At 49.0% G+C, this 26,793-nt stretch overlaps 1 protein-coding gene across 1 annotated transcript; it reads left to right on the top strand.

The window, feature by feature from the left end:
* Positions 1-26,789, top strand: RPIA (ribose 5-phosphate isomerase A). Its single transcript, XM_031441286.2, has 9 exons — positions 1-311; positions 5,466-5,526; positions 7,564-7,619; positions 16,032-16,091; positions 18,332-18,396; positions 19,623-19,691; positions 20,344-20,485; positions 21,747-21,846; positions 25,847-26,789. Exons 1-9 carry the CDS (start codon positions 27-29, stop codon positions 25,939-25,941), a joined length of 933 nt encoding a protein of 310 aa, XP_031297146.1. The 5' UTR covers positions 1-26; the 3' UTR covers positions 25,942-26,789.
* The last annotated feature ends 4 nt before the right edge of the window (positions 26,790-26,793 follow it).

Raw genomic sequence — 26,793 nt, 5'->3', positions numbered from 1 at the left:
GGCGGAGGCTGGAGCGAGGTGGAGGGATGCAGCGCCCCGGGCCTTTCAGCACCCTCTACGGGCGGGTCCTGGCCCCGCTGCCCGGGCGGGCCGGGGGCGCGGCCTCCGGCGGAGGCGGGAACAGCTGGGGCGTCCCGGGTTCCCACGTGCAGCCTCTGGGACGCGCGCAGTTCGGGACTCGCGGCGGTGTCGGCAGCACCAGTACAAGCGGCGGGGACACTAACAGCGCCTGCCCGACCCCCTCTACGATGTCCAAGGCAGAAGAGGCCAAGAAGCTGGCGGGCCGTGCGGCCGTGGAGAACCATGTGAGGGTGAGCAGCTTGGGGCGTGGGGCGCCTGTGTTCGGCCTGGTGGGCTCCTTCTGCGCGTTCTGGGCTCTGTGCGTGCGTCTAGTTCCTTGCCCGGCGGGGGCTCCCTGAGAGGGGAGCGGGTGCGCACTTCACCCGGCTTCAGACCTGCTCCTTCAAGGCCTTTTACATGTGGAAATGGTTGGGTGCGAGCCTCCTGAAAGTTGAGCTATCTAAAGACTTCTCGTCAGGCCGGATAACAGTTTGCTAAGTGGAGCCCGGTGGTGTCTGATAATGGAGTGGGGCTAGAAGGGACTTGGCGTGTGGCTTTTTTATCAATAAGTAGAAAGCTACTGCTAGAAGCGAGGTCTTCACTTCTCTTCACTGCCCTGGGAAGTCGGTGGAGAGCGGATTTGTTTTGAAATTTCACTCCAGGGAGGTGCTTAGCTGGGCACGCAGCCGCTCCTGAGGCTCCTGAATGTACGCACCAGAGGGAGGAGAGACGGAGCCCAAGCGGAAGGCTCGGGCTTTAAACCAACTTTGGACAGGGCCGGGGTGGACCCTTTAAGTTTGCAGGACCCTGTACTTTAAGGTCGGGGCGTGGAGATGTTCAGCTGTTACTCGTTGAGGTCGTGGCCCCACTTGTTAAGTGTGGGGTTTGGTGCTCTTTGTGGAGTCTCTTAACCTGATTGGATTTGCCGTAAGTAATCAAGTTAATTATCCTAATTATAATGTTTAGCTGGGAGTCAAGTGCAGTATTTCTGTCCTTAGGTAGAATTGCCTTGGCTTTATTGGCTTTTTGTCATTCTCTTCTACTTCTTAGAAAGTGGTATCAGATTCCCTTTTCTTTGTAATGATGATTCTTTACATTTATTTGGTAATGCTTTAGTGTACAAGGTATTTTGCCTACGTAGGTCCTCCCACAGCCTGGTTGGTAACCTGTGGCCCAGTGCGTTCTGTAGGAGAAATGACAAAGTGCCCTCCAGGACCCAAACCCAGTGACTCCTGTTCCAGTGCCCTTCCAACAGTTCCAGGCCGCCTGGTCTGGTGTAACTTGTTCCAAGTCTCGTTAGCAATAGGATTTTCTATGGAAATTCACAGAGATAATGTGAAACATGTAATTTGGCTCTACTTTTGGGATTCAGTGCCTCAGCTGCAAAATTGGAACTGTACGCTGAGATTTTAGAATGCCTGGATAAAATGAATTGTTCACTCGTGTAAGTTTGTTCAGGTGGGTTTTGTGCCAAGTCCTGTTGGTTCCACCTTTGGAATGTTCTTAGAGTTGACCCTTCCTGTTGACCTTCCAACTTTTCTGGTTTGGGCTCTCCCCATGGCTGGAGGATTGTAGTTGCCCTTATCTTGTCCCCTCTGTTGACCTCCCAAGTGGTGCATTGTCATCTTCTGAAGCTTTCATCTGCTCTTAACACAGTGCCCCTCAGGTAGCCTCATCCTCACCTCCATGTGACACATCTGGAGCATCTGTTGCAAGGCAGGTAGTGAGCCCGGTGGAGGGGATACGCAGCTGAGAGGCTCTGGTTCTCGTCCTTAAGGCCACAGCCTTGTCTCCTTCTCTGTTCCCTTCTCCCCCAGGCACCAGATAATCAGAAAAGACAGACTACTGGCATTGGTGTGTGTTTTAATCTTGACCTGGAATTCTCTTTCTTGTCCACTACTTCTGTCTGTTAAAGTCATACATGTCCTTCAGGGTTTGGTTCAAAGGCCATTGCTTCCTTTTAGTTTTTCCTTAGCCTTGTAAGGGGAGGAAAAATTCTCTTCGATTCTCTAGCACTTTATTTACCTGTTAGGAGCTTTATGCTGGTGTGTTGTGTTCTGGTTGTGTGTGTGTGTGTGTTTGTGTCTCCAGGCTCCCTGAAGGGTCAGCTCCTGAGGGTAGTTTATTTCCATTCAGTGTTGGTCACAGTGGAGCCTGCCTGGTAAATGTTTGGTGAATTATGTGGAGTGTGGACACAAAGGTGGACGTTGTCTGGTTATTGGTGGAGTGGATCTCTGGGTTCTAGGGTTTCCATTTCCTAGCCCATTGGTGTTCCAGTGTGGTGACCACTTCCATGTCTGGGTGGTTGGAAAACTTGAAGAGTTCTCAGCTGAACCCTCTGAGTAGCCACTCTGGACTCAGATCTGCCTGTCTCCGGGAGCATAGTCAAGCAGGATGAGGCACCATGCAGAGCCATGCTCTCTGGAAGGTTCTCTTTGGAGCCTAGGCTTTGGTCTTTGGCTGGCTTAGCTTGAAGAAGTTGGTGGGCAGTGTTTCCAGTTGGTCAACAGAAGAGGTGTTTCCAAGGTTACCTCACTGGACCAGGTGAGCGAAGTTGTGATGTTGCACGAATGACCCGTGGTTTAGTATTGCCCATTAGGAGAGGCCTGCTCCTCCTGTAGCGCCTGCTTGACGGCCTTCTACTGCTGGGCCACCTCTGCCTTTGGCTGGGATACTGATTCTTGGCCAGTCATTTGGTTCCAGGGTAGCAGGGCCACATGGTTGAAGAGCTTTGGGCCTGGCAGGCCCCTGGGAGAAGGCTTGCACAGAGCTTGTGTGACTCACCCAAGTTCATCTGTGTGCCACCTGCCTGTTGGGTGACATGGCAGAGCTGGGTAATGAGGAATCTGGCTGTTGAATTACTGTATAGCTGGAGCGAAGATCAGGTTGAACCTACCTAGTCAAGACATTTTCTTGTTACTTGAAGATTTTTACATTTTCTGATATTCAGCTGTTTTGCATGTTTTTGGGTTGTGATACACCATTTACTGTTCTTGAAGGCCTTGCTGTTGAGGTTTGCCCAGGTAGCTAAGTGGCTACTTGATGCATTACCTTCTTGAGGACATCATTGCAGGTGGACTGCTGGCCTGGCAGAGGCTCTGTTTTAAGGCCCCTTGGTGTTTTTTGGTGTCTTTGGAACTTTGAGCTAGTAAAAGAGATTTCCATCAGGCCAGGAACACAGGGGTTGTCTCTGTAGGCAGGGGACATTAGCATTTGATTTGTTCTTTTTTGTAACTCCGTCCACCTATTAGTCATTCTTTCCAGTCTTTTCTCCTCTGAGATGTAGTCTCACTTGGAGAAGGGCCATATCAGCTGTGGGGCCCACGGGCTGGCCTTGGGTACTCCTGTGGCCTTCGTCCCGGGGTGTTGGCAGCAGCTCTCCACAAAGGAAGTTTCACTGTGGGCTTCATTGTTAATTAGTTGCTGGAATTCTAAGAAATTCAAAATGAAATGATGTTTCAGCAAATTGAACTTCCTGAAGTTGCTTGTTCAAAGTGAGGTTGTGTAGGGGGGTAATTGACATTGTTGAACAATGATTTTCTTTTTAAAGGTAAACTCAAGATATTTGTAAAATAAATATGTATTAGAGATTTTGTTTAACTTATTAAATGATTGAGGGAACTGGAAAAGATGTTCTAACCAGTTCACAGGAAAAACCAAAAACCATAAAACTGTATGCAGTGAAGGAGTGTTAAGATAAATTTCTAAGATTAAAAAATGTTAAAAAAAAAAAAAAAAGATAAATTTCCAAGAGCTATAGGGTAGCAGTTGGATCTCTCAGAACACAATTTGCATTTCTGTGGACAAGAATTTGCAAAGGCACACACCCTGTAGGATCAGCTAATGCCTGTGGACTCCAGCATTTTATTGAAAGGGTATCTAATCCTCTCTTTTGCTCTTTCTAAGTCTTAAATTTTTCCTTCGGGTGTTGAATTTATCTCTAAAGTAGGGTAATGGGCCTTGAGGGCACAAGGGGTTGTTGTGAGGTTTGACTTACATTAACATTTATAAATCTCCTTGGTAGATGCTTAGTGCATGGGTTTGTAGCTGTTTTGCCCTCAGTGGGTGGGAGCTCACTCCCAGGAAGTTGCTTAGGAGCCAGCCCCACACGAGTTCCTGGCTGCTTGTACCCTGACCTTGTTTTGCTGTTTGTGGTCTAACTGACCTTGACTGGGGCCCAACTCCGCCCCTGGTCCACTCCGGAGTGCCTTCCCCTTTTCTTGAGATGGCAGGCTCAGTAGTCTGACGCCTGTGTCTTGTTCTTTCTACTCATGGACTGTTCTCCGTCTAGTAAGTCCTTCCCGTGGCAGATGAAGGCTCTTTCATGTTCTCAACCAAGCCTTCGCCCTCTTCCTGTACTCTCCGAAGCAGGCGCCTGCAAAGTGAGGGCCCGTTGGGGCTGGTTGGACAGCGCCGCTGTGATTTGCTGTCTGGAGGTTACTTCAGCCTCCCCCCTCTTCTGTTGGCTTTGGTGGGGCTCTGGATGATAGCCTTGATGTGTCTCTGAGGTTCCTTCTGATGCCACCAACTTGAAGGGGACGGTAGTCAGTCCCCTGCCTTCTAGATTTTAAACTTGTGTGAAAAGTCACTGAAGCCAGAAACCTCTGTTTTCTGCTCGTAGTGTACATCTAGGCTCTGTCTTTTTCTAGGGTCTCTCCTTTCTGATTGCCCCACCCTGGGGTTGGCCAGGAATCTTTCAGTGTTTATCTACAGACCGTTTCTGTGAGGCTGACTTAAGTTGCTGAGTGTTGTAAGCCTTTGTGTAATAGGATGTAGGGAGTGTTAAAAACAACAGAGCCAAGATGGAGTCGCTCCTGCTAAGCCCCCGTCAGCAGACTGATGCTTATTTGTTACCCTTTTGTCTCTACCAGAAATGGAATCTTAACCCAGTCGATCAGAGTGGCCTGACCAGCGCACTTAGGTCGTCTCCCTGGTAGATGCCTGTCATCCCCTAAAGGGAAGTAACCTTACAGTAACCCACGTGCTTTTTTGCCTGGTGTAACTTCCTCGTTTCCGCCCTCTTCTTGCTATAAAAGTCTTTCATTTTGTACAGCTCCTGAGCTCCTTTCTATCTGCTAGATTGGATGCTGCCCGATTCAAATTGATTTTTGCTCAAATAAACTCCTAGAGTTTGTAATGTGCCTCAGTTGATCTTTTACCAGGAGGAAATGGTGATGCCACAGTCAGGGATGAAAGGAGGGGGGCTCTGCTGATAAATTGCGGCTGGGCCCCAGGATAAAGTGCAGCTCTGAGGTTCAGTGATTATGTGCCTGTGGGCACAGTCCCCGCCTTGCACTGGTGTTGGTGAATTGCCGTGCCTAATTTATAGCTCTAGGAAGTGGGCTGAAGAGGGAGTAGGATATGGTATTAATACGTTTTGTGTTTTTCTCCCCCTGTCTTGACAGAATAACCAAGTGCTGGGAATTGGAAGCGGTTCTACAATTGTCCACGCTGTGCAGCGAATAGGTATGTTCCCAGGCTGTCTGCTGGATGCTCCGGTCGGGTGGGGGGCAGGGGAGGGCCGTGGAGGTGGGAGAGGAAGTGGGGCACAGGTATGTTCCCGGGCTGCCTCCTTGGTGCTTCGGGTGGGGACGTGGAGGGGGAGGAAGTGGGGCACAGTTTCGGCAGCTGCCCAGGTTGGTGCCAGCAGTGTGGAGCCTGGTCAGGTGAGTGTGCCTGCTCTTCCCTGAGTGGGGTTGTTGGGCCTCTTCAGCCAGCTTAGGGGGTGCCCTGGCTTTGTTTCCTCTGCCGAGCTGGAGGGGAGGAGCTGACACGGTGAGGTCTCCACAGAACTGTAATCATCAGTGCTGTTATGTGTGTGTGTGTGTGTGTGTGTGTGTGTCCACGTGGATCCCGAGGCACGCCCTGCAGAGCTGGGGTTCCTCAAACAAACAAACCGAGGCCCACGCAGGCTCGCCCTGTCTGTGACCCTGGAGCGGATTCCGGGAGGTGAGATGCCTGCAGTTGGGGGCTGGCTCCCACAGGTGCTGACTTCCTTCTGATTCAGTGTCTCTGGGCTCAGGAGAGGCTCTGGGCTCACGAATGATCGAATGATTGGCCCGTGGCTGCTCAACAGGTTTTACTGCCCTGCTCTTGTTTGGGGGGAACAAAGCGCAGAGGAGAGGCTTGCCTGAAGGCTGATCTAGTGCCGGAGACAGCCCAGGAACTGAACGCTGTGTCTTTGAGGAGAGACTGTGGTGTGGGTGTGATAGCTTTTGGGACCCTTCTCCTTGGCCTCATAGGGACCTTAGCGTTTTGCATGACTTTCTGCCTCAGCACCTAGTGTGTGGAGGATTTTAGGACACAGGAAATGACTGTGGATTTCATAAGAGTGGCATCTAAACCTCCCAAGGTGCATACTCAGTGATTAAAGAGACTTGAAATTTTAATAACATAGTTTTTCCTTGTCGACTGGAGGGGGAAAGAAAAAAGTGCTACCTAGAAGTTGAGAGTCCTGTTTTATTTGGGGATTCGGGGCATTACTGAGGGGACGCCTGGGACAGAGCCTCTCACACAACTCTAGAGGGAATGTTAAGAAGAGGTAAAGGAGGAGCTGGATATACAGGAGTTTTGCAAAAAGAACCATGTAGTCAAACATCAAAAGATTATTGCTAATTAAAGAAAAACCAGACATCAGCACTAAATGGATTTAGTGCTTTTCTGTGTATGGGCAGATGCAAGAGTCTGGGCTTAATGAAATTATTCCTTTGATGTGCATCTTAACTGTCTAAGGCCAGTGTTGTGTTTTTCTCCATCCAGAATCCTCTTGGGTTGCACCGCCTGGGGCGGCTGCAGTGGCTGATGACTTGATGGCCGCAGCATCCTTTGTTCACTGAAATGACAGGAGACCTTCTTTATCCATATGCCTTGAGACTTTTCTTTTTGTTTAAGTCAACATTTTCCTGAAAGGTAGAAATCCGAAATGAATAAATGAACCCTCTTTAACCACCCTCTGGGGTCTGTAAATGATTATATGTTTCACTAAATGTAAAAGTCAAGTTCTAGCTTTTTTTCTATAAAAGGCAGTTGAGGGAAGTAGTCAAGACTGTGGCACTAGGCTGCCTGGGATCAGATCCCAGGTCTGCCACTTGTCAGCTGTGTAACCACCCAGTTCCTTTACGGCTCTGTGCCTCAGTTTCCTCATCTGTAAAATGGGGATAATAGTTGTAAATTCTCTTTGGGTGACTGGATTAAAAGAGTTCATATATACAAAGTTCATTTGAATACTGTCAGGCACGTAATAGCAAATCCTGACATAGCCAGTCCTTTCTCCCTGGTTAGCACTCACCTCCTCAGGCTTTCCTTTCCCTGTCTCGTGACACATGAAGTCTGTTCACCAGCTTTTCCACCGAGGGTGGGGACAAAGAATGAAAGGCGCCTGTGTGTGTGTGTGTCGGGGGGGTGGTTAGACCTTTTGTGTTGGATCTGAGCAAATGTGCACGTGACAAAGGGAAATGAGGTGAGGAGAGTGAAAAACCACCAACCCGGCTTTTGTCTCCACAGCTGAAAGAGTGAAGCAGGAGAATCTGAACCTCGTCTGCGTTCCCACTTCCTTCCAGGTACGGCCTGCGTTGCGCTCTGCATTTCGGCGGTTGCCGCTGAATCTTCTGGTCCCTGCGGACGTGGGGCTGGGGCTCTGGCTGCGCGCCGGGGCTGTCCCGGGTGGGAGAGCCTGGAGCCGGGAGCCGGAGAGGGGTTTCTTGGCTGGGGACTGCCCCTCAGAAGCGTGCTTTTCGATGCGTTCATTTATTCCCTCCGAATAGTTCAGTGTGTCTTGTGTAAGGCACCCTGGAGTCGATAGAGAGCATGTGGACTGTGTCCTCAAGGAGAATCATCTCTGCTTATAGATGGAAAAACCGAGGCTAAAGGCCGTTGAGCGATGTGCCGGGAGCGCAGGTACGGTGCTTTGAGTCCATGTCTAATGAATGCTCTTTCGCCATCCAATAGTAGGGCCTGCTGAAGGCAGACAGTGGAGCCATTTAAATCCAGGGAAGGATAACGGGCAGAGTAGACTTGGGAGGAAGAGCGGTGCCCAGAGAGAGCCCCGTCCCTCACCTGGCCGTCGTGGGGAGAGGCTCGTGTGTGAGCTCTCATTGGATTCCTCATGGTGATACTGTCACCTGGGGTTGAACATTGGCATTCCCGGTGGCTGGCGCTCCTGTGAGTTTGTGGACTTGGTTTGGGACAGAAACTCTCACTCCTGGAGCTCAGCACTGGCAGCCTGCAGGCAGCTCTGGGGAAGGGGCCGAGCTTCCTTCTAAGCCAGGTGAGTGCCCAGCCTGTCAGAGCAGGGCGTGGAGGAGGGTTCCGGGTGGACGGGCTGGGAAGTTAGGGTGGTGCCTGCTGTTAGAGCCTCCTCGCAGCTACATCTCCTGGAGACGCCAGGCAAGCTGGGCGGGCACCCCGGGGACTGAAGACAGTACCATCGTTCCTGCTTCAGGCCAGAGAATGAAAGAGGTTTTACAGGCCTCTTTTGCTTTTGAAATCCTGCTGTCTTGAGGAGACACTTTTAAAGTCAGAGTGGTTCTGGTGGCTTGTCTTGGTCTTTTGAAAAAGCTAAGTGCCTGATTTTTCCAAGTGACTTGATCATCTTTATTTCTTATTTAGTACATTTGATGTTGGTGTTTAGTTTTAATTAAAGTTACACAAATACATGAATTGAAGAGTCAAATCTTTTTATTAAAAAACAGAACACTCCCCTCACCCTCCCCACCCCTGACCGCCGCCATTTCTTGCTCTTCAGACAGCTGTGCTTTTAAAACTCTTTTTAGCTGATGGGATATTTGCTCCAAAGTCTAGAAACCACATGCTTTTCTTGTCATTTAAAAAATCTGTTCACCTTCGGGTCATAATTCTACACTGAATGGATGAAGGGAAGATGCACATTGGCGCCTTTTCCCTCCGTGCTCTCGCAGTTCGCGCACGCCCTTCTCCCAGTCGTCCGGTGCAGTCGCTGTGCCGAGGCCTTGCTCAGTGCTCGCAGGATCGTGATGTCCGCACTACAGCCGGGCTGTGCGGTGCGCCGCGATTACTCTTTTTTCTGCCCGTTACTTGTTTTCCTGAGAGCTTTTGTTCTAAGATTTTTTTCTCCTTCTGTATCTGCTTCCTCAAAGTGTTTTAAAGTTTGTTGGAGATACGTTACGTACAAAAAATTTTACCCTCTTTTGCATGTAATTCTGAGTTTTCATGAATACTCATATAAACAACCAACACAGTCAAATATTATTAGAGTGCTTTGGCCTTTTTTTTTTATTATTATTTTTTATTTCCGGCATTTCTTATTCTGGGGCTTTTTAGCTTTCTGCTCGTTTTGAAGGCTAGAGGGCTAAGAAGCTGATTGGAAGCTAGCTCTCAGGATGGGGTGGTCTTTGTCCTAGGCTTGTCTGCCAAGCTCTCATCTTGGAAGCTCCTGACGTCAGATCATCTTTCTTTCCTCTGGCTGATCGGGTTTCCTCCCCTTTTAGAAGGGGTACGTGTGGCTGCCTGTGTCCTGGGAGCCAAGTGGGGGAAGAGGGCTAGCAGACACCTGCCGTAATTCTAAACATAAACTTGCTGTTCATTCCCTGTTTTCAGCGTAGGACCTGTGGTAGATGGGAAAGAAGTGCCCGCTACCTTTGCGGTGTTTCTTTGACTCGGGGCTTGATGGTGTGACTGTTCTGCCCACGGGACGTGGCCCAGTGGACTGCCAGCAGTGGCTTGAGAAGTGCTTTGCTTTGGGGCTTGGCCCTTTTGCTGCTGAAATCACTCTACTGCCATGTGAACAGGCCTTGGCTTCTGTCCTGGAGGACGAGAGGCGTGTGAGTAAGCCCAGACCAGAGACTTCCAGTCAGTCCGTGGAGTCATGAGAATTACAAATACTTGTTTTTTCCAGCCTCTGAGGTTCGGAGTAGCTGCTGCGCAGCAGAAGCTCGCAGATGGAGAGCCCTTATCTCCGGTGGTGCCGGGCAGCCCAGTCCGGAGACCTGCTGTTTGACCTTCTCCAGAGAATAAACATGCTGCTTTGAGAGCAGTGGGGAGACATGGAGCTGTAACAGGGTCTTAAATAACCCTCCAGCCAGTCTTCCCTTTTTCGTTCCCACTGTCATGCCCTCTTTCTGAAGTTCGCGTTGCCGCTGAGTCCTGAGCCTCTTGAGACGTTCTGTGCTGTTTGTTTGGTTACTTCTTGGCTCCTTCCAGTGCTGGCTTGGGGCTTCTCTGTCTCATTTCTGCCATTTACCTTTGTCCGTCAGTGGTCTACTTTCGTTTGCTGCTGTTTTCTCCTTTTTGCTTTATGCTTTTAAGAAAAATTCCTGTATTGTACTTTTACAGAGATTTTTGGGAAAGAGCTGAGCTAAATACAGGTGTTCAAATTGGAAGTTTGAGCCTGTGTCTTTAAGATAGCATCCTCCTGACCCACCTATGTGTAATGATGGTGATTAATAACCATGTTATTTAACCGTTTAACCATAGTTGTTAATAACCCCAGACTGGAAAACGCCGGCCAATTCTAGTTGGCCAGGTGCAGGAGCCATTCACAGTTCACAGGACTTTTAGAAACTCATTTGTTCACAGTTACTGTCCCCCTCCCCCCTTATTTTGTGTGAAGTTTAGCCGGATGCAATCTCCTGAAATGACTGAAAGGAAACCAAAATGACAAACAAAAATCATTTTCTCTACCTCTTAAACAAGTAAATCCATAGGGATTTAAATAATTTTTGTAGATTTTTCCCTTTAAAGTTAAAAAACCAGTGTTTATTCACACTGGCCTTCAGTCTACCTCTGTTGGGTGATTGAAGGGAAAATGCAAAACTTTCAGGTTTTACTGTGAAGCTGATGGAAAACAGGAGCGCTAGCCTGCCTGATGCTGTGCGCCTGACCACGAGAAGCCTGTGAGGGCGCCAGCTGTAGGGCTGCAGTAAGGCATTGCTTCCTGTCGTTGTTTCTAAACTACAAGCTAATCATTAGCTTTCCTGCTCCCTGCACTTTCAAGAGCTGGAAGAGACGGACAGACAGGGGTGTTTGCCCCACACCCTCAGGAGCCCCTCAGCCGGTGAGCTTGGGGTGTCTGGTGTCCAGGAGACACCGATCCTTTCAAGCACCTGTGGCCGCAGTCGTGCTGGCCGAGCTGGTGACGGGTCCGTCCCCCACAGTAGGGCTGTGTGTTGAATCCGGTATATTGTGTCCTGGGGCTGCCGTAACAAGGAGCTGCCGACTGAGTGGCTTGAAAAACAGAAATTTGTTGTCTCCCAGTTCTGGAGACTAGCAGTCTGAGATCAAGATGGTGATTCACTTGGAGGCTAAGGAGGAGAGTCTGTTCTCTCTCCCAGCTTCTGGTGGTTCGCTGGCCGTCTCTGGCGCTGCTTGGCTTGTAGACACGTCACTTTGATCTCTGCCTTCGTGTTCACTTAGTCATCTCCCCCTGTGCACCTGTCTCTGTACAGATTCCCCGTCTAAGGACGCCAGTCATAGCGGGTTAGGGCTTGCCTGCGTGACTTTGCTTTAACTTGATGACCTCTGTGAAGACCCTGTCTCCAAATAAGGTCACGTTCATAGGCACTGGGGGTTAGGACCCCAACATGTCTTTTTTCAGGGGAGCACAGTCAGCCCATAACACCCAGGAAGGGTGAAGCTCATGCCACTTGTGATTATGACTTCTGTGTGCAGGGCCGTTCTCAGGGGCCTTGTGGGGAGTCAGGGCAAAGATGGGAAGAAGGGAGAGTTGGAGGACCTGCTGGTGGAAGCAGGCCTGAAGGGTCCCACCCCAGTGGAGTCCTTGAGGTCGTTGTACAGGGTCCTCCACGTTGTGAACGGGGAGGCAGACTGTTTAAAGGGAGATGATACCCTGTTCTGTTGTTGCTCATTGCCCCCGGGGTGGGGCTGGGAGGTCACAGCAGGCCGCCCAGCCGCACAATGTAGACAGCTGATCTACTGGGCCCCTTTCGTGCGCCGGACTCTGGGCAGGTACTGCGGCGGGTGGCAGGTGGTGGCAGTGAACAGGCAGATTTCAGTTGGCGTGGTGATCACTGAGGATGTATGTTTCTAAAGGGATGTGCGGCTCCTTGTGCATGGGGTGTTACTCACTGTTGCCAGGGTCCAGGGTGGTGCCTGGCTCTTAGTGGGTACTCTGGGTTTGTTGGATGAATAAATGCTGCCTTATGTGTGTCTTTTTTTTTTTTTTCACAAATATATGGTAGAGAAGAGGTAGAGATAACGCACCTTTTAGAGGAAGGCGAGCACTCCTTGTCCCAGGGACTGGGGGCTTCCTGGAAAGCAGGGGCTGGCGCTTGGGAGGAGGCAGGGCCATCTCAGGTGGAGGAGGGAAAGCCAAGGAACTCCTTTTAAAACTGTTACTGTTAATAGCATATTACCATTGTCACGTAGGATGACTTCAGTTCCTGTATTTATAAGCGGGGGCTGTCCTTTCCTTTCCTTTTTCTTCTACGTTCCCTCTGTTTTCCTTTCCTAATTTCCTTCCTACTCCCTAAACAGGAGGACAGTGTATTTCTGGTCTGCATTCTGTCCCTAATTAGCACTGTGACCTCTGAGCATCCATTTCTTTTCTTAACACAGGAGTTTGTACTAGATAATCCCTTCTAGACTGATCTCAGAATGATTAGTTATTTACCCAGCTTTGGACTCCTGACCCTAACTGCTGTAGGGTGACAAGCGTCTGTAGAATGTGTCTCATACTCTGGTTACTGTCTAGATGAGCACACAGGACGTCCTCATGAAACAGTAACTTTAAACGTATGAAATGTTAAATTAAAATGATACATTTATGGAGGACTTTTTTCCGCAGGAATCATAATAGAACAGTTTCCTGACATCTAGTTTTCGTATAATACATCAGAATTCTGTTCAGTGTTGTTTCTGAAGTGTACGAAATTAACAGGAAATCAGAGTACACCACAGTTTTATTTGCACGATGGAATATCACACTGACGTGCGTGTTGTTTTTCTAACAAGCATCTGTAGTAGATATCTGTTGCTGTGGAACAAATTACCCTCGATTACTTAGCTTAAAACAACAACATTTATTAGCTCCCCGTTTCCAAGGGTCGGGAATCTGGAGTGATTTCGTTGGGCGGTTCTGGCTTTGGGTCCCTGGTGAGCTGCAGTCAAGCTGTGGGCCAGGGCTGCAGTCATCTCGAGACTCAGCTGAGCGCGGAGGGTCTGCTGCCAGGCTTACTCACGGGGCTGTTGGAGGCCTTCGCTCGTCACAGGTTTGGTAGTGGTCTGTCCCTAGGGCTGTCTCAGGGTCTTCAGGGCTTGGCAGCTGGTTTCGCCCAGTGTGTGTGATGATGGGGGTGGAGGGAGAAGGAGGGAAGGATCTTGTTGAAGCATGTCCCCCTCTCCTCCCCCCAACGTCTGTCTAAATTGATCTCAGAAGTGTCCTGACATCACCCATCACCTCTGCTGTGTGCCAGTGGTCACACAGAACAACCCTGGGACACTGTGGGCAGCGATGGCCCAAAGGTATGAATACCAAGAGCTGTGGGAGTCTTGGGGAACTCATTGTCCAGACGTTGCAAATGTTTTTATAGCCTCAGGTTCTGGAATGAGTGTGGTTTCTCCTGTACTACTTTTGGAGAAACCTAGGAAGTAAGAAATAATTCAGTAATACTGCTTTTATTGTGGTTTTCTCTCTTTAATAAGAATTTTCTCTCTTTCTTTTTAATAAGAACAAAATCATGGGGTTTTCTTTTTTGAACTTGCTTTTTTTAGTCAGCATTTTGTTCTTTTTTTAATTATAGAAATTCAAAACTTTAATAAGGATAAAGAGTAATATGATGAACTTCCGTGTACCCATCACCTGGTTTCCACAGTTACCAATTCATGGCTAATTTTGTTTCATCTGTACCCCATTCTCCTCCACCTCTGTATTTTAAAACAAATCCCAGGTGTAGGTATGGTTTCACTCTATGTATCTCATTATGTCTCTCTGAAAAAAAGGGAGACTTAAACATCTCAACAGTACTGAAAAGAAAATTAACCAGTAGTCTCTAATAGCATCAAATAAATCCAGGGTTCAAATTTCCCCTATTATCTTATCTTTTAAAGGTATTTTTTATTAGAATCAAGATCCAAATAGGTCCCCTATACTGCAGATTCCAGGGTCTTTGTGTTATTGTTAGAGTCTAAAAATTTTGGATTTGAAGATTGCCTTCGGTCATTTCACCCATCCCCACAGCTTTGTGTATGTCGGTGCTGACTTTCCCCACAGACATCCTAACCCTTCCCCAGGCCCGTGCTCTCCAGTTGCCGAGCTCCTCACTAGCCATTCTGGGGGTCCTGCCTTTATGTTCTCTTCTGAGTGTTTATATTCTTTTGCTTATTCTTATTCAACAGTAAAGCCTGGAAATAACTGTGTATCAATTTATAATGATCTTCCTCAGTCTTTTTATTTTAAAGACTTATCTAATATTTTGTAGATTTGGCTCTTAGCTTAGGAAGTTTAAAAAAAAATACATGGTTGCCGCCCCTCATCCATGGGGAGTACGTTCCGTGACCCCCAGTGGATGCCTGAAACCGCAGCTGGTACTGAACCCTATACGTACTATGTTTTTTCCAAAAATTCATAAGATGAAGTTTAATTTATGAATTAACAATAGTAACTAATAATAAAATAGGACAATTATAACAATGCACTGTAATAAAAGTTAGGTGAATGTGGTCTCCCTCCTCAGATTTTCCTGTTGTACGAATCTAATGCCTCTTCCATCTTAACTAGGCACTGTTGCACTGGGGTTGTAACTTTTGCTGTTTGAGATGTGACAGCAAAATTAGCAGGAATTTTTTTCTTCTTTACAATGTCACAGATGGCCGATTTGTTCTTACCATATATCTTAGCAACCTCAGTGTGTGACATTTTTTCTTTCCTTGCTAAGTTGACAACTTTCACTTTTTCACTTAAAGGAAGCACTTTACGGCTTGTCTTTGGCACATCCGGCTTGCCAGCATCACTATTGCACTTTGGGGTCATTATCTTGGAGATATGGCAAGATTGGTTCCATTCCGCCGCAATGAAGCGATTATCACAATAAAGCAAGTCGTGAATTTTTTGGCTTCCCAGTGCACATCAGTTATGTGTACACCACATTGTAGTGTAGTAAGTGTGCAACAGCATTATATCTGAAACAAAGCAAAGTACATACTTTAATTTTAAAAATTGCTAAAAAATGCCAAAACAATTACAGTATAACATCAGAGATCACTGATCGCAGATCACCCTAACACACTTAATATCAATAATGAACAAGTTTAAAATATTGCAGGCATTACCAAATGTGACACATATGTGACGTGAGCAAATGCTGTTGGAGCAGTGGTGCCTGGGGACTCCCCGGGGCGGGGGCAGGGTCGGCACAGACCTTCACCTTGTAGCAGGTGCAGCATCCGCCAAGCGCAGGGGAGTGAAGCGCAGGAAGACGGGGCCTGCCTGCATTAGGCATCATGCAGAGTCTGATAACTGAGATGGCTGCTAAGGGACAAGTAGGCAGGGTGTGTTGGACAAAGGGGTCATTCACACCCCAGGCAGGACAGAGTGGATAAGAGATTTCATCGTGCTGCTCAAAATGGTGTGCAATTTAACACCTACGAATTGTTGATTTCTAGAATGTTCCATGTAATATTTCTCAGTCAAGGTTGCCCTCGGGTAACTGAAACGGTGGAAAGTGATGCCTCGGGTGAGGGGGGCCCGCCCCGCTGTGTTCCCAGGAGCTTTAGGAGGCCACGGCGTTGTCTTCAGTAGCAGGTCCCTGGGAAGGACCTCAGCCTGGCACTGGGGCAGACTTTTCAGTATGTGTTGCTTGCTTTTCTCCGCCTCCCAGGATGAACTAACGTTTGCCATTCGTGGGGCTGGATCTCCCAGCTCCTGGTGGGCCAGGTTGGATTTGGGAGGGAGTCTTTAGTTAGGACTTGGTGTCGCTTAACTCCAAGAGGATTCTGAGAATCCTGGCCCTCGCTCAGAGTGCTTTTCCTGTTCCCCGCAGGCCCGTCAGCTCATCCTGCAGTACGGCTTAACTCTCAGTGACCTGGACCGACACCCAGAGGTAAGGGAGTCAGGCTGTTGCGTTTTTCGGGCGCCTTTCTCATGGCTGTCACTTGTTCATGGGCTCTGGATATCTTGTCAAGTCTCGGAGAAAGGTTAGCCATTACTAGCTTTTCTCCTGGGACTTTGAATATTAACCTTGGCTGAGGTCCCGAGTGGGGAGGTTGTTAGTTCCCAGCACATCCCTGTGGTCTAACCGTGAGGGCTCAGGGACCCAGGGTGTCTGGCAGTCCTTGTTGAGATGTGTAAGAGCAAGCCGGCCCACGGAGCTTACCACTAAGCGGAGAAAAGGAGTGATCATCCCAGGCAGCCATGGGCGTTTGAAACCGAGTTTTATGGTGAAGACGATTAAACACACAGGCAATCCAGAGGCGACTGAAGGCCATGAGAGTGAGCCGCGTGCGCACAGCAGTAGCTTGTCCTGAGCCCTCACCACGTACCAGGTATCATGCTGTGTGCTGGGCCTGCATTAAACGATGGTCATTGCTCAGTGTCCCTGGGGGACTGGTTCCCAGACCCACTGCGAGTACCACAGTCCACAGGTGCTCAGTCAGATCGCACAGTTGGCCCCCTGTGTCCGCGGTCCCACCCCGCAGATGCAGCCAGCCTTGGATTACGTCGTGCTGTGGTACGTGCTTCGTGGGAAACCAGTCTACCTCTAAGTGAGCCTTCTCAGCTCACGTCTGCATTGTTCAAGGGTCAACTGTATCTAATCTCCAGCAGTCCCGAGGGTAGATACCATTACTATTCTGTGTTACAGGTGCGAAAAAGGCACAGAGAGGGCAAGCCATGCTGTTTGTAAGTGGCAGAGCCTGAATATGAATTCGGGTGCTTCTCGCTCTAGAGCGATGCTGTTAGGTGGGTTTTGTGGGAAGAGGTAAAGTTTGAGCAGGGCCCTGAAGGCCAGGCGGGAAGGGCAGGAGAGAACATTCCAGAGAGGGTGGATGGGAACTATGGGGACAATTCCAGGCAGGCATGTGGGTGTATGTGGACAGGGCTCAGACGGGCTGGGGTGCCTAGGACTGGGTGAGTGGAATGTGATGGTGCCCAGTGAAGAGGGCACGGCTGAAGGGAAGAGGGGTGGGATTTTGGCAGCTCGAAAATGAACTTGATGGTGGTCTACTAACCTTGTTCTCCTGGTACACGTGGGCCACGGAGGGGTTAGTAAGAACCATGGCTTGCTGGGAGATTTCTGTGGGTGGAGCTGGGCACAGGCTGAGTCAGCTGTTCAGTGCTGTGAGGAGAGTGCTTTGGGTTGAGGTGGGCCTGGAACCAAACAGAAAAGGTCAAAACCTTCTAGGCCCTGGAGAGCTGCCATGGTGCCACCAGACCCTGGGGGTAGTGCAGGGTGGGGAGAAGCAACGCGGGCTGTGACTTCATCTTTATAAAAGGATGGAAGCGAGAATGCCCTGCTGAAACTTGGTGGGATGTCTCCCCGTGCCATGCCGAGCAGCTTCTAACTGCACCTTGAACTGAATTTGTACCCTGAGGTTTTATACTGCTGCTTTAAAAACCCTTGTTTGAGGTTCCCATATTGTCCATGCAGAGTGCCAGGAGTGACGAGAAATACGCAGCTTCCTTGATTTCAAATTTTGAAAGATGAATGAATCCATTTCCCTCTTGACTGCCTTTAGGGTTGGCAGTGGAGCTTCCTAATACAGAGGGAGCGGGCGGGCCAGACAGGTGCTTTGGTGGGTTCACAGTGGGGCCATCTGAGATAAGCTCCAGTTCTGAATCATATCAGGTGTGTGCCACCTTTGTAGCTCTCGGTTGGGTCTTCTCTGTCCTCTCAAACTGGCTATTTTTGCCACATTAGTATCGGGACTCACTGAATCAGTGTTTCTCAGCCTTTTCCCCATTATTGCCCACCCTCCAGTGAAATTTTAATTCCACAGATACACTATGTATCTGTTTCTGAACTTGGAGGTGAAGTTACTCACGTTGAGACTGCATGCTGGCGGTGATGCCAGCGTGTGCACAGAGAAGCCCAGCGGGGAGTAAAGGGAGGGTGACGTTGTGGAGCTGGACACAGATGGCGTTCCCACGTTTGTTTCCTGGTGACCCTGGTGGCATAGCTTAGCCTCTTAGCGTCTCAGTTTCTGGGTGGGTTAAATCGGAATATCCGTGCCTGGCTGTGGGGGCTGCTGGGATCTGAGGAGCCATTGCGTGTTCAGGCTAAGCACAGAGCCTGCCCTCTCAAGGCTCTAAATGGCTTTTGTCTCTTTCTTTCCCTCAACGCAGATCGACCTCGCCATCGACGGCGCCGATGAAGTAGATGCTGATCTCAATCTCATCAAGGGTGGTGGGTGAGTGGCGGGGCTCTTCTGCAGGGTATTATCTGCCAGGCAGTCCCTAGCAAGGCAGAGTGGAGCGCAGCGAACGCATGGCCGCTGTGGTGTCTGTGACTTTGTCTCTCCACTGGGATGCTGACAGCATATGGCCCTAGGGCCAGCCTGGCATTTCTGTCATTAGCAGGAGCCTGGGCCTCCTCAGTGAGATTATTCATCTCAGTGGATTCTCAGTGTCCACCCCTTCCGCTGATTCAGACTTTAAACACTGCGCAGGCTGAACCAGACATGCTGCTGGGGCTACATTACTAGGTCTGTGGGCACCAGTGTGCGGTCCTTGCTTTAGAGCTGCTCCTGCCTCCGTGAGCAGTTAGTGATGTATGTATTCATTCATTCGGAAGACATTTATTGGGTGTTTCTTAAGTGATGATCTAGGGTGTGGGTGTGGGTGTGGGATGGTTAGGGAACAGTGAGTTGAAGAGGGGGAAGCCCCGGGCTCCTGGTTCTCATGATCAGGCAGACTGTGGAAAGACACAGAGTTTGTTTAAAATCTCACCGTGCCCTCTCTCCACTTCATCACCCTGACTGTCAAATAGGGCAGGTTGTTCAAAGCTTGTCCTTCCTTCTCAAGTTATAGCGCCACGCCTCATGCCATGCTCAGATGACTTCTCCCTAAGCACAGTCAGTGCTTCCTGGCAGATGCCTCTTAGATAGGGTTGTGCCCGGCCCCCCGGGAACCATTTCTCCCACATGCAGGCTCGTATTTCCACGGTCCATTTCCTGGAAGCAGCGTGTCTTAGCTCGGGCCTCCATAGCAAAATACATTAGACTTGGTGGCTTCAACAGAAACATTTATTTCTCACGGTTCTGGAAGCTGTAAGCTTGCAGATGATTCGCATGGTGGGGAGAGAGCAAGAGAGCTTTCTGGCATCTTCTTAAAAGGATACTAGTCCTATCAGACCAGCGCCCCGTTTTTGTGACCTCATTGAACCATAATTACTTCCTTCTTCCAGATACAGTCACATTGGGGGTTAGGACTTCAACAAGTGAATTTTTCGGGAGGGAGGACACAATTCAGCCCATTGCAGGGTCTGATGGGGTTGGGGATGTTCCTTTAAAAATTAAAAACTAAATTTCTCTTTAAGTGCCAGAATTGAGTGGACTTTGGTTTCTTGGATCTGACCTTCGTTCCCAGATTCAGTTTTTGTCTGACTTACCCCTGTGTTAATTCTCCCCCATCCCAGAGGCTGCCTGACCCAGGAGAAGATCGTGGCTGGCAACGCCAGTCGCTTCATTGTGATCGCCGATTTCAGGTATGATGTTCGGGGTTCTGAACTGTCCACCGAGGAGGTAGATCAGACCCCAGGCCTCACTTTATAGAGGCGGAAGTAGAGAAGTGGAGGGCCTGTCTGGCTTTCTGTGGCTTGGGACAGCGTCTTGCAGGCTTATGTTCCGCTCTCGCGCTGAGGCTGGACACGGCTTTTTCACGTGTCCGTTGGGAGGAGGAGGAAACAGCTCGTCGTCCTTGTTAGCAGAGCACATCCTGTTTACCGCCCATTTGCTCCAGGCGGTGAGTCCGCGCCCTGCTTCCTCTGTGTCACGGCACTTGTGCCGTGGGCAGTCTTTGACCAGGCTCTCTCATTCTCCTTCACGGAGTCTAGTAGAAGGCACTCGAGCCGAGCATATGAATTTAAAAACAAAATGTATTTACTTATGAATTACGACAGCTGTACAATTATTATACCTGTATAACCACAAGCTGGTCATACTCAGTTTTAACACTTTTGTCATATTTTCTTCAAATGCTTTTCTTAAACGATGAAATAGCCAGCAGGTTTGCAGCCCTGTCCCCTCGTCCCCGCTCCCTTCGCTTGGCCTCTCACCTTGCAGTTACCCCCGGCCTGAGCTGGGTGTGCACCTGCGCCCTTGCGCTTGTTTACATTTGTTGCGTTTTTGACTTTCCAGGAAGGATTCAAAGAACCTCGGGGATCAGTGGCACAAGGGAATCCCCATCGAGGTCATCCCCATGGCCTATGTCCCCGTGAGCCGGGCCGTGACCCAGAAGTTCGGGGGCGTGATTGAACTTCGAATGGCTGTGAACAAGGCAGTAAGTGCCCGGGGAGAGGCATTCCAGGTTCTCAGCGCAGGGTCCTCCTTCCTGCTTCTGGTAGTTCTTCTGTGTCTAGACTGGGCAGTCGGCTTCTGTTTGTTTATTTTTAATCCCCAAACTAACTGTGGTTACGGGCAGAACTACGTTAAAAAGTTTTGAACATAAAGAAAAGAAAGCAAATTAGCTGTAACTCTGCCCTGATGAATTTTTATTTTGTTGTGTTTTCCTCCTGGTGTTTTGTAATGACTTCTTCAAAATCATGGTTCTAATCCTAGTGGTTGTGCAGAGCCCTGGCTCTGGCTCCCTGCGAAGCTGAAAGGCGGAGGGGGCATCACTGAGGTTCTCTCTCAGGGCTGCAGCTCCTCCGCAGGGGCCCAGCACCCGCCTTCGTGGGCTTCCTCCATGGGCTCCCACCCCTTCCCCAGCGTGCGGGGGAGTCCTCCTTTCCGTGCTCTGGCCACATCTGTGGTCCTGAACACTTTCTAGCGCCCAGCACTGTTGAGGAATTCTGGGTTGTTTTTTTTTTAATTGAAGCATAGTCACTTTACACTGTTGTGTCAATTTCTGGTGGACAGCATCATGTTTCAGTCATACGTGGACATGTGTATGTTCGTTTTCATATTTTGCATTATAGGTTACTGCAGGATATTGAATAGAGTTCCCTGTGCTATGCAGAAGAAATGTGTTTTTTGTCTATTTTATATACAGTAGTTAGTATAAGGAATTCTGGATTAATGAACTACCCCCAGCCTGTTTGACCCCATGCCCCATCTCCGCCCCCGACTTCGGGTGGACTGTCTTAGGGGAGCACCGTCTTGCTTTGCGTAGTGGTGGTTCTCAGTGTGATGCTGTGGGGATGCTGGCCGTGTTGGTGGTCTGTCCTGGTGCTGTAGTTTTTCACCCTAACAATAGCTAAGAATTGTTGAGTCCTCACTGTGAGCCCTCACTGTGGTTTATGTATAGGCTGCCTCACAAAGTCCGTTTTATTGTCCCTTTTTTGCAATCGAGGAACCGGAGGCTCTCAGAGGCTCACGGCTTCTGTGAGACCTGTGCCTGTGCGGCTCCAGGACTCCAGCTCTGACTCCAGGCCTCTGCTCGTCACTGCTCTGTAGCCCTGGGTTCTGGGAAGCAGGCGGCAGGCGCGCTGGTCAGAGCACATTGATTGAGGTCCCTGTCTTTGGCTCTCAGCCCCGCTTTCCTGTCCCTCTCTGCCTGCCTGTGTCTACATCCCCTGTAAATGCGGGACATTGCCTTCTAGGGCCCCGTGGTGACGGACAACGGGAATTTTATCCTGGACTGGAAGTTTGACCGGGTGCACAAATGGAGTGAAGTGAACACAGCTATCAAAATGATCCCAGGTAACGTGAGCGGCCTTTACCGAGCATAGATACCCGTGCCCTTCCTGACTGTCCCCGCCTCCAGCCACAGGAGGCACGATGGGTGGGGGCTTTGAAAAGACTTGGTTGGAAAGAAGGATTTCCTTTATACCACATTTGGGGTTTCTAATTTCACACCTTTGCACTCCCACCTCCTCTCTCCCTCCCCTTTGAATGGCCCCTGCTCACCTCTCAGCTTGGTTGGTTGGCGTTTCACGACTCATTTCAGCTGGGATAGGTCTGGAGCGGCAGGGGCAGGGGAGGGGCTCGCCTTGAAATAAGCCCCCTCTCTGCAAAGGGCCTTTCCTCCCAGGAGCTTGGCTGCAGCCTCTGATTTGGGCGGGCTCTCTTAAGCACTGGGGAGGAAGGACTCAGTTCCCCCACATTCATTAGGTACGTGCCATGGGCAAGGTGCTGCCCTGTGTTACAGGGGATGCTCCCATCAGTAGAACGGGGGATCTGCCTCCAGGAGAGTTGGTGTGAACCTGGGCAGAGCTGGGAGTGGCTGCGTAGAAGCTGTGCCCACCGAGAAGGTGGAGTGTGCTCGGTTCCGCTGGAGGAATAATACCGGGAGTGCAGAGTGGCTGCTTCTGGGCCGTGTGGGGAAGTTCCACAGAGGAGAGGTGGCTTCTGACCTGCCTCTTAGCACAGAGTAATGCACTGTGCTAAGTGTTTAAAAATGTCTCGTTTGATTCTCCAGTTTGATGAGATAGTTGTAGAGGAGGACATGGCTTGAGGAAGATGAAACGATTTGCCCAAGGGCTGCAGCACCAAGATGGGGGCCCAGGTTATCTGCCTCTGGACCCTGAACCTTTAGTCCTTCCGTCCCCGAGAGCCAGGTCTAGGAGGGGTTGTGTGACACGAACGTTTGGAGCAGCAAGGAGCCTCTGCTGCAGCTGGTACCCGGGACCCGGGACCCGGGGCCCGGGGCCCTGGGTGCAGACTGGGAGGGCAGAGTAGAGGTGAGTCAGGAGCCAGGCCAAGGGTGGTATTGAAGGCTGGTACAAGGAAATCGAAAAGAAGAGGCAGGTGTAAGAGAGCTCTGTTTCATGATACGGAGCGGCTAAGGTTCTGACTGGGAATATTCCATGACATGGAGTGTTCTCAGGCCTGAACTGGCTAATGGGAAAGGTAAGGCCGGTTTAGCAGACTGTAGTGACTAGGAGTGGAGTCTGGAGCAGACAGTCTGGGGGAGGATCTGAACTCTGTCAGTATGACCTTTGTGGCCTTAGTTAATGTCTCTGTGACTCAGTTTCTTCCTCTGTAGAGGAAGCTATTAGTACCTACCTCATAGGATTGTTAGGAGGATTAAATAAGTTAAAATGGTGCCCCAGCACACACGACAGTGTTTGCTGAATGAATACATCCCTGAGAAGAAAGGATGCTATCTTCACCATAATCCACTGTGCTGGGTGAGATTCTAATTTACCTGTGCTATTTGGGAATGAAATATATATATAAATATATATATTATATATATATATATTACATACATAAACACGATATAATACCTTTAGTCTTCCAACCTTTAGTCTACTGATTTAGTTGTCTATTGACAATCTTTTCCCAGATTTACTAAGTAAAAAAGATGAGTCGCATTATGCGTATTCCCTCACTTAGTGCTATCTTTTTAGTGAAGAGCTGAGGAACCAAGAAGGCAGGAGGACGAGAAGTCTAGGGGTCACTGTTAGTAACAGGAGAATAGCTCCTAATGGTAACGCAGACAAAGCCCAGCGTGCGAGCAGGGAACAGCCCACCGGTCCCGACCCTGTTCTTCTGGAGGTGGATTTCTCTCAGTGCCCACTAGGTAGCTCTCTTGCACCTGCTCAGACCTTTCTTGCTTATTGAGAGACACTGAGATGTCCTTCGTGAGCACATTTCTCCTGTACTTGCTTTCCGCCTCAGGAAGTAGGAGCTTCGTCCTGGAGAAGTTCAGAGTTTCATTAGGAACTTAAAGTGAAGAAAATGAGAAAAGAGGCTAGATACTAAATCAGTTCAGTGCCGCAAGGATCATCGTCTCTCTTTTCTCACCCTCTTTGGTCTGTGGCAGTACTTGCTGCTGGGCCAAGTCAGGGGAGGAGAAGCAGGGCAGGCTTCTCCGTCTAGCCCTGTTGCCCTGCCCTGGTCCCGTGGGCGTTCGTGGACGTGAGGATGCTTAGAGGATAGCTGAACTGGTGCCTGGCTGGTCACACCCCGGATGTTCCTTTGCTTCCACCCAGAACCAGAGCTGAGCTGCCTCTGCCCTTTCCACCAGCTTCGGGGTGGGAGGAGGGGTGGGTCAGTCCGTCCCAGCACCTCAGTAACCCGGAGGGAGGTTGCTCTAGATCAGACCTTGGACCGCCGCCACGCGTCTCTGCTGGCTCTCTGAAACCTTTTCTGAACCTGGTTTGACTTTCTTTTGGATCTGGTGGGAGCTGTCACCTGGTGTTAGAGTTTTTGGGAAGGACGGGGCTTGAGGGCCACTGTGCTTGTCTTTGGGGGGCTTGCAATGGTGCCAGGGGCCTCCGGGTCTCAGCAGCTCTTCTCTGCCTGATGGCTTTTAATTGCCAGTGGATGGTTTTGTTTATGTGTTGGGGGCTGTCTTTGAAAGTTTTACTTTTGAATTTATGTGGTTGCAAGAGTAAACAGTGAGACGTGTCTTCCTTCCACCGCTCTTGTGTGGAGGCAGACACCAAGATTGTGTCCTTCTTGAGTTTCTCCTTCATAAATGCAAACAGCCTCCCACCTCCCTTTTAGTCGAGTGGTAGCACACTGCATACGTGTTTTGCTTCCTACTATTTCCCATCTTGGAGATTATCACATTATGGTTCACAAAAGAGCTTCCTCATTTTTTTTTTTAAACAACTACATGGCATTCCATCTTTATGTCTGTCATATTTATTTAACCAGATCCCACTAGCAGATATTTGTTTCCAGTCCTTTGCTAGAAGGGAGTTACTAGATCAAAGGCTACATGTGTCCAGTTTTGCTAGATGGTGCAGAATTGCCCTCCACGGACGGCACCATGTTACCTACTTCTGCCAGCAGCGGATGCAGGTGCCGCTTCCCCCACACGCTGGGTCCATCCAGCTTGTTTTTTCAGTAGTTGATCAGTATTATCTCATTTTAGTGGATGTGTCCATATGTAAATATTTCTGGTAGAGGTTGCTTACAACAGCGGTGGTTAACTCTCATCACTAAGTAGTGGACCATCGTATTTATGTGTGTGAAAAAAATACTTATCTATGCATTCTACTCTTGATGGACATTTGGGTGTTTCTCCAGTTTTTAGCTATTAGTAAAAGTGTTGCTATGAACATCCTTACACCTCCTGTCTTTTGAGGACCATATACATGCCTGATAGTTGCTTATATAAAAGGGGTAAGGAGTAAAGTTGCTGAATCAACAGGTTTGAATACGTTCAGCTTTAGAAGAGGCACCAATAAACATTTGCCCAAGTGATTTTGCCATTTTGCTCCCTCTGTGTCTGTGTGGGAGTGTCTTGTATCCCAGTCACATTTCATTATATTCATTCTGGTGAGTGTGTGGTGGTGTCTTGTTTTAATTTGCATTCCCCTTTGACTAGTTTGCCATTTTTTTTTAATGTTTGTTGGCCGTCTTGGATAACCTCTTGTGAAGTACCTTTAGTCTTTTGCCCGCTTTTCTACTAGGTTGTCTGTTGTATTGATTTGGAGAGTTTATGTGTTTTCATGCGGTATATGCATTGCAAGTATCTTCCAGCACTCTGGGGGGAAAACTTCTAAGGCTGAGAGAGTGATTGAGAATCACTAGGAGTCAGAGTAATTAGAGTACTCATGGAGGGCCGCTCTGGAAAGATGACTTGTCATCTGATATATGAAGGGCAGAGAAGCCCCAGCCCCTTGAAGTACTCAAAGATCGTTGTCGAATTCAAAAAGAATAGCATGAGCAAAGGCCCTGAGGCAGGGAGAAGCTTGGCACATTTGGGTACAGATGTTGCTTCTTTCCGCCCTTGGCCCTGCAGGCGTGGTGGACACGGGCCTGTTCATCAACATGGCTGAGAGAGTCTACTTCGGGATGCAGGATGGCTCGGTGAACATGCGGGAGAAGCCTTTCTGACCCGACCCTGCAGGAGCGGTGTGTGTTCATCTCTAGTCCCCGGCCCGCGGCCGAGGCGGCCACGCCTCTCCAGGAGCCTTTGCCTTAATGTATCTGTGCCAGGCGGACAGCTTGGCAGGGCGGGGGGTGAGGGGCTTACTTCCAGTCTTCTGAAGTATTGTTATTAAATGTCTTTTTAAAAAGAGAAATATAAACATATATATTTTTACTATTAAAAATACTCAGCTTTTTTTATGAAGTAGAACGTGATTTCATGTTTTATATGAAATATTTACCAAAAATAAAAAGAGAAGAGGACTGACTTTTAAACTTTTAACTGAGCCTGCTGGTTAAGCTTCTGAATCTTGGGTTTGCCGAGAAATGTAAATCGCAACTTTTCTTTAAACTAGTGAAATGAAGGGCCCGGCCAGCAGTAGTTCCCTGATGCCTTACTGGAAACTTCGACATATGTTTACTTTTCTACCACACTGTTTTGGTTTTAGTTTTTGTTGTGATCACGCACAATGTATATTTATGTGTTTTAAGATGTGATTTACAAAAGTCTGCTGATTGTAGCGACGTGGTATGTAGTGACTCAGAATGTGTAAATTATCAGGGGGGAAATGTGGGGGCTCTTTTGCTGAGATCAAGGGGTTCATTGAGACCCCTGTGGTTGGAAGCAATTGGCCAGAGTTCCTTGCCAGTACTGCCAAAGCACTGCTGTGAAGCACCTGTAAATGACTGTCTTGTTTGTTAATGTTTTTTGTTGTTGTTGTTCCTTTGTTATTACTTGCATGGTCTGGCATCAGAAGTTGTTACCTCTTTATATTGTTTGAGGGTTGAAATAAAACAGTATGGTGCCGTTTTGACTCT

The sequence above is a fragment of the Camelus dromedarius genome, chromosome 33 (assembly GCF_036321535.1).
Source record: "Camelus dromedarius isolate mCamDro1 chromosome 33, mCamDro1.pat, whole genome shotgun sequence".
Lineage (NCBI taxonomy): Eukaryota > Metazoa > Chordata > Mammalia > Artiodactyla > Camelidae > Camelus > Camelus dromedarius.
The sequence above is the reverse complement of the archived record's forward strand: the minus strand, read 5'-3'. Positions and strand labels throughout refer to the sequence as shown.

Coding starts and splice junctions, on each gene's coding strand:
- RPIA (XM_031441286.2), top strand. CDS start 27: ATGCAGCGCCCCGGGCCTTTCAGCACCCTCTACGGGCGGGTCCTGGCC. Junction 7,620..16,031: donor GCGTTCCCACTTCCTTCCAG/GTACGGCCTGCG, acceptor TGTTCCCCGCAG/GCCCGTCAGCTCATCCTGCA. Junction 20,486..21,746: donor GAATGGCTGTGAACAAGGCA/GTAAGTGCCCGG, acceptor ATTGCCTTCTAG/GGCCCCGTGGTGACGGACAA.